Below are 12,203 nucleotides of genomic sequence, written 5' to 3'. Positions count from 1 at the left end.
CTCAACGAGTTGCGAAGCTGAAGTGGCAATGGGCGGGGCACATAGTGCGAAGAGCCGATGGACGTTGGGGTCCCAAAGTGCTGGAATGGCGACCCCGCACTAGTAAGCGCAGTGTTGGCCGACCCTCCACCAGGTGGACTGACGACATCAAGCGAGTCGCAGGGATTCGCTGGATGCAGTTGGCTCAGTATCGTGATGTTTGGAAGTCCCTACAAAAGGCCTATGTCCTGCAGTGGACGTCCATCGGCTGATATGATGATGATGATGATGATGATGATAGCCTTCCTCGATAAATGGGCTATCTAAGACTGAAAGATTTTTTTAAATCGGACCTGTAGTTCCTGAGATTAGCGCGTCCAAGCAACAAACAAAACAAACAAACGAACTCTTCAGCTTTATAATATTAGTATAGATTTAAAATAAAGATAATATTTCTAGTTTTATTAATAAAAGTCAATCATGCTTACTCTCAAAAACTTATTTATGGGAAACATTGTAAACGTACAGTGGAATATTTCCCAATGTTTATCCTATCTTAGCTTAAGCCGGATACGAAATGATAGAATTCCTCTGATGATGATATAGCATATTTTTTATCAAAAGCCTATTCGATATTCACAGGCGTGCAATGCTACTTAAAGACCTATAGAACAACAGGCGTATCACTTTGTATTGGTAAATAATATTACTAATGCTAACTTACCAATGATAATTTTATACTATAGATCGGTTACGACCCTACAAAATCACCGCAAAAAGTGATCTGAATAATAGGCTACAACCATACAACACTGAGCGCACACATGCACAATCAACATAATACCATAGGTATTATTTATTTAAATAACGTTAGTTATGGATCATAACTAGCATTGAGTTGTGTATAAATTTCTTCTTTTGAGCGCCTCATTTTTTTTGCGCTAGTAACACATCTAACAGTACTTAATATCATTGTGATTTACAGTGTGGACAAAAATTCATCAAAATTTCATCACAATCAGACGAAAGGTTAAAAATAATCGATTAAGAACTGATGAAAGTAAAACATTCGTAATTTATAAAGATGTAGGTCTTTGTTCTGTTGCTTTTTGTTTCACAAGCAATCTGTAGCGTACCTCGATCCTTAACAAACTCAATGTGACATCCATACTAAGTTATCTTTACGATGGGACATTAGTGTTGATAATTGGTAATAAATTAAACTTCACTAAACCAATTCGTCATATTAACCTCATAAAGCTCCGTTGATAATGTACAAAGCTTTTTACCGACTACTTAGATTGCGTCAGACGTTATTCATTAGTGTTTGCTAAAGTTACGAGTACATTCATCAAATCGTTTTATGGTCAGACACATAGATAATATCGCCATATTATTGTGGTCTTCTAGCGGACTCCAATATCATCATCATCATATCAGCCGATAGATGTCCACTACAGAACTTAGGCCTTTTGTGGGGACTTCCAAACATCACAATCCTGAGCCACCTAGTAGGTAGTCAACCAACACTGCGCTTTCTAGTGCGGGGTCGCCATTCCAGCACCTTGGGCCCCAACAACTTAAATATCACTTGTCTCATGTGGTGAAGGAATAACATCGCCAAGAAACCTGAGAAATTTTCTTAATTTTCTACGTGTGTGAAGTCTGCCAATTCGCATTGGGCCAGCGTGGTGGACTATTGGCCTAACCTCTCTCATTCCAAGAGGAGACTCGTGCTCAACAGTGAGCTGAAAATAGGTTGCTATTTTGCTATGCATTCTGAAGATCAAAGACAATCCGGTTACCTTCAAGTATCCTTGTCATGATGAAATTTGTCAACCGTACCTATTCATCTTAATTTCGATAGTCAAGTTAGATATGTTTGTAATTTTACGTTAACCATACCCTTTGATCTACCGAGCATCGCTTTGCATAGAACAGGGTTTCTCAAACTTTCGGCTCCACGAACCCCTGTTAAAATTTCCAAGTGACAGTGAACACCTCACTAATGGGAACAGCCCAAGGAAAAAATGAATTTGACTGTTGAAGAAAATAAGGCTTTTATTTTTTATAAAAGGTAGCAAATAAATTACAAAAAAGAAATGGCTTTGTAATATTAATGCCATGGGTGTGCTTATTTCTTGTCGCAAACGGATTCAATGTTAGGAGTAATTTTGGACGATTTTAACCTTAATTCTGACTTGGTATCAGTTATCAAGCCACCATTACGTACATCTTGTCGCGAACCCCCTACCGTCGAATGGCGGACCCCTAGGGGTTCGCGTACCCCACTTTGAGAAACCTTGGTATAGAACACTGTGATGATGCTTTGCGGTAGAAATATTTTGTAAGTATGCTCCCAAAATAAGCTCTGCTGCAAAGTGTACAATCGTTAGATAAATATGAAGTGCCTATTTCCTCTCAAATAAGTATTTAACAAGATTCTGATCTCGGATGTTTGCAAATTCATTTAAGTACTTTATGCTTGTAATATAAAAGCTTTCATTAGAGCAAGCTACCGCATACCTGGCTGGCATTTTCTTAGAATTATTGAACAACAAAAACTTCTCTCGCCTTTTAATGGTTCCCACAATGCCGAGAGGGGTGAGAATCTCGAGTGTCGTTTTTGTTTCCTCTTGTATTTCTAGTGGGCAATAACAAAACCCTAAAATAGACCCACTAAAAATAATCCTTATCTGGCCAAAGATTTCTTATATATAAAATTTTTGGTTCGATTATTAACTGTATTATTAGTTTATAGTTTTATACTGAAAAATACATTTTACTGATAGTGCAAAATTTGATCGCTTGCTTGTGCTTGTTTTTTGAACACAAAATGTTCTATTTGATGTAAAATAACACACATACCTACAAATAGAACATTTTTTTATGTAAAAAGCATTTTTATGAATAAATCTGTAGTTGGTTCGTGTCGTTTATTGGAGATAATATATTCTTGATTCTTTTAAGAGTTTTGAATGATTTATCATGGACAAACCGGTGTATTTTTCTGTCTGTAGTTATATATATTTTGTTATTGTACTATTTACAATTTAAAAAAATATTATGATGTGCGTGATTATATTACCTACGCATATAGCACACCTATACGTAAAAAAATACTCCCCATGTTATTATTGCGTTTATATATCTATGTGTGTATTGTAAGCCTTTCTAAAGGTATTATTTTCGCAACTGAGTCGTGCATAAACACATTAAGCAAGTAGGTATATAGTCGTTAGATTTAAGCCGGGGTTCAGATTACAAGACGAGGACTTACTTAATACGTAGCGACTGCAGATATTCAATAGCTTGCAAAACTATACCGCTATGTTACAAGGAAAGGCTCCGCTCGGGACGAAAGGTGACACCGTTGAATGTGGCATTAGGTGATCGGTGACTTGGTTTCAATTGCAATTCACTATAATATAAAACCTTGTTAGAGCGTAAGCATGCACACAATACGATGACGATGCGATATCGTGTCGTGAGTCTTAAATAATACGTAAAAATCGAATGTCGAATTCTCCGTGGCGCAGTGATATGCGCGATGGATTTACAAGACGGAGGTCCTGGGTTCGATCCCCGGCTGGGCCGATTGAAGTTTTCTTAATTGGTCCAGGTCTGGTGGGTGGCTAGTTACCACCCTACCGACAAAGACGTACCGCCAAGCGATTTAGCGTTCCGGTACGATGTCGTGTAGAAACCGAAAGAGAGAAAGGCAAATGTTTGTACTTCAAAAAATTACTGCGTAATCAGTAGTTTAGTTAAATATAAGTTTGACTTCATATCTACAAAAGTTTATTAGTAAAGAACGTATATAGTAAAGCTTTAAAATTCTATAACGTTTTAATTGATGTCTTATACAATTTGAAGGAAGAAATATACAAAATTAAATATTGATAAAAGCTCGAGATTTCGTTTTTTTCCAAAATTCAGTGTAAAATGCGAATGAACATTAATATACTCATATTTATTTTTCCGATTGTGTCCGAAGTTTAAAATTAGCAGGACAAGCATAGGTCTCAAACTTGTTTTGAAGGCGAAATGATACAATCTCATAATTTGGAGTAGATATTTCGCTATTACTTAAATTAAGCAGCAGACAGCATAATATACAGCAGAGTATATTATGGGCTATGGCCTCTACTTACTCTGCCCTCTTTATCTAGTTAACGTAAAAGGCCCGTATCACTAACAAGTCGCTGATTATGACGGACAGCATCAATATAATTCAGACATGCCGATACGTAAACTGTAATTTATTGTATTTTGCTACTTTTGGGAGAGTTTCTCGTGTTTATACTTTAGTCGAATGTGGGTAGTTGCACAATATCGCGGTCTTTCAATCATGGTAAATACATACGTTGATTGTCGTTTATGTTTTCCAGAATCGTCTAGACAGGACAATCATTTAACATCAAGTGCGAACGCTGTCTAACGATGGATTTTCGTAAAACAATCGGCCGTATTATTCAGAAAATTATATTCGAATGTCAGCAAGTGATTGATAAAAGTATTGTGTACAAATTAAGGAAATACATGACTAAACATTTACTTAATTAAATTGAAGAAATAAAATATTTATTAACTATCAAACCGATTTTTGACATTTCAAATAAAAAAAATCTAAATCAGTTACTAAGGCTCCGTCCCTACAAATGAGATTTATTTCACACGAAAAAATTATAACAGAAAAAAACACACGTGAGCATACACAGACGGCCTTATTTCTAAAAACAATCTCTTACAGACAACCCCTGATGACAGAAACTTAGGAAAAAGTAACAAACATTAAAATAAATACGCGTCGTATTCAGATCCTTCCTTTTTACCCGACTACAGCGAAGCCAAAAGGAAGGGTAATGATTTTGGTAGTCTATTTTTGACGGCCTCCGTGGCGCAGTGGTATGCGCGGTGGATTTACAAGACGGAGGTCCTGGGTTCGATTCCCGGCTGGGCAGATTGAGATTTTCTTAACTTGTCCAGGTCTGGCTGGTGGGAGGCTTCAGCCGTGGCTAGTTACCACCCTACCGGCAAAGACGTACCGCCAAGCGATTTAGCGTTCCGGTACGATGCCGTGTAGAAACCGAAAGGGGTGTGGATTTTCATCCTCCTCCTTGACAAGTTAGCCCGCTTCCATCTTAGACTGCATCATCACTTACCATCAGGTGAGATTGTAGTCAAGGGCTAACTTGTAAAGAATAAAAAAAAAATATTTTTGAAGTCGCTTGAAAATAATACAAATTCAATTACAAGACTACTGAACCTGTCTAGTACTTGAAAACGAGTTAGGAACTAAATTATTGATATACAAAGGAAGATAGCGGTGTCTTACCGCCTAATCAAGAACTTTATCGTCGGCATCTGAGATGCGGGCCACGGGAACTATAATTTACTTTATACAAAGTAGGACAGAAGTGATTTATATGACATAGTCATATCCTCCATCATTATGTGGTTGTTGAGAAGTCTACTGGTGCCGCCGTCATAATTTATGGCAATTTTTTGACGCACTAAATACATATTTTATGTCTGAATTTTAAGTTGGTGATATAAAATGACGAAATAAACTATTCTGAGAAACCAGCATTAAAAAAAAGACTCAAGTGAGTAGTGAGATATATTATAACCTTACTCTCGAGCTAATTAAAGTTAATGTCTAATTTTATGAATCATATCTTGCACCCGGGTTTAGCTTCCTTATTATTAAAAGACGTACTGTTATATTACCATCTTTCTAACTACCTTTTATATTCTATCCTTACCAACTGATCTCTGTAGGTAACTATTTTGATCAAACAACTTATCTATTAAACTGTTTTCAAAGATCAGGTGTGCAAATACCTGATTACTTTGTACTTGATTTGTTGTAAAGTTGAGATGCACTACGTTAACGTTTGTCTGGTTAAAATTTATAGTATAAAATTATTATTTTAAGTAATATAATTCTTATTTACCTACAATATAAAAATCAACTCATCGATATAATCATCATCATCTAAATATTATATTCATAATAAATAAAGCATTTAATTATGTTGGGACTAAGTAATAAGGTTGCAAATGGCTCAGCTTAGCATTGTAATTCTCACGGTACTGTGTCAAGACTCAAGAGTTAACGGACTTGTGTTGGACAAGAGATAAATAAACCATGGAAAATTCAAGGCGAGCTGACCATTGTTTTGGAAATTAAACCCGTAGTTAGATAAACGTTTTGACTGCAACTCAAAGAGGAACTAAATGGGTAACATTAGTACATAAATTGTAATGTCTGAACTTGAAAAATATTAGTTTCTATAGCTTGGCAAATTCGTTCGTAACACTCCGGATAGTCCGCGCGGGCCGGGAGGGGGTAGCGATGCTCCGCGCGCACGACTTCATACCCACGCAGTACTTCCTTCTGCCCCACGCGTACGACTTCACACCCGCGCAATATTTCCCCCCGTCGCCCGCATATCATAGGAGTGTCATCAACAAACTTGCCAAGCTATAGCGAATGCCTGCGACTCTGCGTGCGTGATATTCCGTTTTTATAAATCCCGCGGGAAGCATGGATTTTTTCGGGATAAAAAGTAGCCTATGTTATTTATCTCTATACTAAATTATATCTCAAAACTGTTCAGTGGTTTAGCTGTGAAAAGGTAACATACAGACAAACAGACTTCCTTTCGAATTTATATTAGTGTGGAAGTATGGATAACAGTTATCTCAATTATATGTAGGTATATTTAGAATTTAACGATTTTCAATACTTTATAATTATTTTTTATATTTGGTAAAAATGATTGTATCATGTATGTAGGTCTTTAATTGCTACGGCCTGAGCTCATTTTCTAGTTACAAAGAAAGTTGATAAAGCCTTTATCGGGCGTTGAACTTTGCTTTGCGTAGAGCTAAATAACTGGACTTTATGTACGATTAAATGTTATTACTTGGCCACTTGCAAAATTACTTTACAACTCGTTTTATAGACCTTGGTTTAAGTAATTTGGTCCTAAATTAAATAGCAGGACCTATTTCACACGACTGCGTTTTACTATACGAGACTATACGTTAGGTAGTATTATCGTGTTATTTTAGTGTAATCCCTTTGTTAGGGTTTATCAATCATCATATCACATAAGCAATCATAACCCTCAATCAGGAACAAGGTACTGCTTAGTTGAAGACGTAAATACAAGGTACCTCTACGTATGAACTTGTACAGAAAAAGCTCTGCTGTTTTGAAAGACGAGCAGGTACTTAACGAATGACAAAAATAATTAGATACGTTCAGCGGAAATAAGAATACTATTTTTTTTAATATACATGCGTCCCCGACAAGACAGGATTCAAAATGCTGGAGAATCGGCTAATTGCTGACAACTGACAAGCACTGATAACAATTAACGAACGGTCTACATAATCGTCGCCATGTATCCCGAATTGCAGCAGCTAGACGATAAATAATTAGAAGATGTTGTTCTAGTGACTAGAACAACCTTCTAAATTGCTTGTTTTTCCCAATTCATTTAAATCTTCGCACCAGTCTAAGGGATAGCCAGCATTTCTAGTGGGGATTTAAAAACAGATGATGCGTTACGGAAATGCATTCATTTTCATTCTGACAGGTTCGCAGTTCGAGCTCGCCTAATGAAGACTTGACTAATGATACAGGCAAGGCAGCACCTGTCAAACTTAATCATCAATATTTCCAAAAGTTAGCACTAAGGAAAGTACCTTGAAAGCAGTTGGGTAGCGTGCGTGTAGCGTGTGAAGGGTAAAAGAATTCTCACAAAACAAACAAAAATGCTCGCTTAAAATTAATATGACAGTGATTTGTCCTATGTAGGATGTTTCCATCTTACAGGCCGCATGTTTAAACAAGGAATTAAGTGAGATTGTAGATTACACTTTACTAATTTTTGCTTTTACATGTAAGGGGCCCTGTAGTCCGAGGGCACCGTATTATTGATACGGTTGATACGGTAGTAGCTACGCCCCTGCTTGAAAGGAAAGAAATCCCTACCTTCAGCACTCGAGGTCGTGGGTTTCATTCCCACAACCGGTAAAATTATGCAATTAACAGGGTCACTAACTACCTACGGCGTCAATTGGCCATAAAAAGACAAAAAAAATATAGATTAAATTCATTAATTTGTTTAAATGACTTTATGGGTGTGTGCTAAGGTAATTAAGCTCCGTTGCATTTTTGATTTACAAAAATCATTACAAAGATCTTGTATTTTTTAAACACCGTTAACGTTTCCGGTAGTCCAAATCAAGATGCAATTAATTTAGGCTACCGCAGCAATATTGAATCGCGTTCTACCAAAATATTGATACTCAAGAAAATTGGAATAAATTTGTTTAAATTCAATCCATAAATATGTTGGTAGGTACGTACCTACCTGTGCACAGTAGGTACTTGACATTTTAAACCAAATCGGCATTAAAGTACCTAGTTAATCTGATCCGCGATACTAAGGCTTCTTTGAATACCAAAACATTGTCCTTTACTATACGTACGTTAAGATACCTACTTGTTGTTAAGTAGAAATATCGTTACGGTAATTAATTTGTGCAACATGGTTTCAATGTACTTGACGAGATAATTATAATTCTTCACCACTTTTTTTCTCTCTCATTTATTTACCTTTTTTTTTTAATTTTTAACAATGTTAACATAAAAATATAATACAAAACACTATTATAAATTTATAAAAAAAAACATCACTTTATTATTATCACACTTATTATCATCGATGTTCAATTTTGTCAGAGCTATCGTGTATTAAAACCCTATCCCTTCATCAAAAGAAAATATCCCGAGGGAAAGAAAATTTTGACACGTGTCCGGCAAAACTTGGCACTAAAGCGAAGGTGTGTGAAAAGCTAGTAGGTTATAATAAGGCATTTAACTCCTTACCGCATAGCCATGGCTTCTAAAATTTTGGTATTTTTTCTATATGTTAAGTAAAATAAGAAAGTGCACGAGTGTTAGAATTATGGTCTGGTCCATCCAAGCATAAGACAAAGTGTAGACGTGATTTATTTATTCTGAAATGTAGGTAGATGCACACTAATTCCAAACACGATTATCTACGGCTGCTAATCATCGTTTCAAGTGTAACATAAATACATAAACGGTCAAGTCGTAGCGCTCGGCTCCCATCATCCGATGTTCTTGAAATTATCTCGGAACTTTTTATGGTCTGCATTGGAATCTGGGTGTTTTTTCCCATTGCGGGCAGCTCGAAAGCAACATAAACAGGTTTTTCGATAGCGCCCGGTAATGCATCAAGCTGGAAGTTTTTGTGTAGCCGTCGTGCCTGAGGAGTATGGTGTAATGAGATTTCCAAATGATCGTTTTATTTAATGTACAAGCGTAATTCTAGTAATTTACCTATTTTTAATTGATACTGTACTTTGATGTGCGGCTATGCGGTTTGCGTCCTATCAAAGAATTTTTTTTTTTATTCTTTACAAGTTAGCCCTTGATTACAATCTCACCTGATGGTAAGTGATGATGCAATTTAAGAAGGAAGGTATGTTTAGGTATTTTAAGATGACGTGTATGAGTATCTAGCAGATATTTTACACCTGTTCAATAAAATCGAAGTGGCCATAAATGAGGTTAGATCTTTGTAAGGCTAGAGACTTATTATATTCATGTCATTCATCATGTAAGATGAATAAAAGGATGGAACCAAGTTGAATATGCTTTTCACGCCTTAAGATAGACGCACATTGTGTGTATAATAAGTATACATTCCAAGTTACTTATTATTTGCATATAAAGATACCTAGTTACTTATTATTTGCATACGTATACAATAAAAAAGAAATTAATGAAGGAATTACATATATTACTTAGTCCTCACCTTGAATTTTTTGCTCTTGAACTCAATGATTTTAATATTATAAAATCTCAAGCTCGGGTCAAAAGGTATTTTCAATTTCTTTTACGAGTCAATCTAAGCTAATTAAAAGATTAAAAGTTAAGCTAAATAACTTATTACTTACCTGGTAAAGGTCAACGTACTATTACAGAGATGATTTCAAGGTGAAATTAAAATAAGTACATCACACGAGTAGGTAAATTATTTGCTTACTTGTACAACATACATTACAACAATTATTAGGAACATAAATCAGGAACCTACCTATTATGTACGACTTTCATAGGAACAGAACTATTCATTGCTTTTCCATCGGGCTTGATTGTAGTAAAATAATACTAACCCTACTGAGTAGGTATGCACTTTTAAATTCTTCGTTACTAACCCTACCTACTTACCATATTTTAATCTTTTCTATGTTTAATTAATATGTACCTACAGATACCTACATTCAAGATTAAGTTAATTAAACTTAAAAAAAGTTTAGTGTAATGCCATTATATGGTACTTACGGACTGGTACTATCTTGGGGTCATACTTCTCGACCAGGTCGTGTATACGTTCAATCTTCGTCCGCGCACATTTCGACCTCTCGGTTATTCCTTCCAGCTGCGACGTGAGCTCGCTGAAGATGTCTTCAGCCAGGAGAACCAGAGAGGCGAGCTGCCGGAGCGCATTGCTAAGTGTACAGTTGGTCACCGCTTGGAGTTCCTCATCTGTGACCTTAGGCTTCCCGTTCTCATCTCGCAAACTCGTTCGTGAGAGAAACTTTGGCTCCAACACGCGCTGCACAAAAGGCATCTCAGTAGATGTTCCCGAAACAACTACAACAGATTATTCACCCATTCCCGCGGCGCGAATTTAACTTAATTCCGGCAACCATTCAACACACCACACAAAAAATGTCAGGTAACCGCCACTTTGAACTAACCGACATCCTAACCGGCAAACTTTCACTAACTTTACTATTTATATAGCTTTATATCAATGTACAATCTGTACTTTTGTTTTTAAAGACGGTTTCGTTCATGAAAACGAGAAAATAAAGTTTGTTAAAAACTTTTCATATTCACGAAATCCCGCCATTTCACTTATTATACAACGACATCACTCAATGACCGTAGCAGCCGGCCGAATGAAAATAAATGAATGAAGCCGTTGTCGATGTGGCCATTTTCGATTGCTTTATTTCCCCACGATTGCTTTATAAGTATAAAGGCCTACGATTCCTTTTTATCTTATATTTTCTGAAACTTTGTTTTAGTTTTATGGTGAGGTTTAATATTATTAATGAAAATATAAGAAAAAATTAGGTATCAATTGCTTTAAATTGCCTTAAAAGATACATATATTTATAAACTACTAGCCGACGCCCTACGGTCTCACCCGCGTAGTTCACCGTTCCCGTTCTCGGTGATAAAATATAGTCTATGACACTCTATATTGTGGCTTTCTAGTGGTAAAAGAATTTTGAAAATCGGTTCAGTAAATCCAGCTAAACCCCTCAATACAATACCATGAAACCTCTTTAAACTATTAGTCTAACTAATATGTTATTAGTATAATAAATCATAAAATATGTATTGAATTTTTTTTAGGTAAAGATATTAATTTTTGTCAAATTAATATATCTATTTTTTAAAGCAATAGCAAATATAATTTAACTTTAATATTTTATCATAAATGTATTTAACTAAAGTATATTGTCAAAAAAATATTGATTTCAACATTATAATTTTTTGATAAAATAAACATTTTTTTTCTTGACACATAACTTATTTCCTTCAATTTGTGCAAAGGTCATTTTACTGGCAACATTTAACATTACCTCATGCGCCACCTGTAGAAAAATATGTAAGTTTTTTACAGTCAAGTAGTTACATTTAACTGCACAAGATGGAGCTATATGTTACCACGGTTTTGAACTATCTAATAATATAACTTTGAATAAAATATATAATTGGTGTCTAATTATTGTTCCAAGTAATAATAAATCTTTATTTTAAACATAATTATTATTTTAAAATAAAAATAAAATTTTAATCTTTTGGAATCTGATAGATACCAGCTGTTTTAACATATGCTCAATAGGTGGCAGCGCTTGTTAATTATACCAAGACCGAAAAAGCCAGCGGATACCATGGTGACCGCTTCGTAGTTCGACGGTAAAATAATAGATGACGCTAAATTTAAAGAAAATATAATTTTTTAAGTATAAGTAAATTTATTAAGTATAAGTATTCTTTTCTGATAATCATATAATTTGAGAATTGTTTCACAAAACTATAAAATTTAATTTCAGCAACGATTTTTACAATTATTTTATTACATTACTAACGA

General features: G+C 35.3%; 1 protein-coding gene across 1 annotated transcript in view; it reads right to left on the bottom strand.

Annotated features, from left to right (window-relative positions):
* LOC112042852 (uncharacterized) overlaps nucleotides 1-10,991 on the bottom strand; it is a 96,959-nt gene extending 85,968 nt beyond the window's left edge. Inside the window, exon 1 of the mRNA XM_024078025.2 lies at nucleotides 10,376-10,991. Coding sequence (XP_023933793.2) covers nucleotides 10,376-10,664 — 289 coding nt within the window. The 5' untranslated portion in view covers nucleotides 10,665-10,991. The remainder of the gene's footprint in view (nucleotides 1-10,375) is intronic.
* Between the last annotated feature and the right edge of the window lie 1,212 nt (nucleotides 10,992-12,203).

The sequence above is a fragment of the Bicyclus anynana genome, chromosome 12, assembly GCF_947172395.1.
Source record: "Bicyclus anynana chromosome 12, ilBicAnyn1.1, whole genome shotgun sequence".
Lineage (NCBI taxonomy): Eukaryota > Metazoa > Arthropoda > Insecta > Lepidoptera > Nymphalidae > Bicyclus > Bicyclus anynana.
Note: the sequence above shows the minus strand (reverse complement) of the source record. Positions and strands in the feature narration are given on the sequence as shown.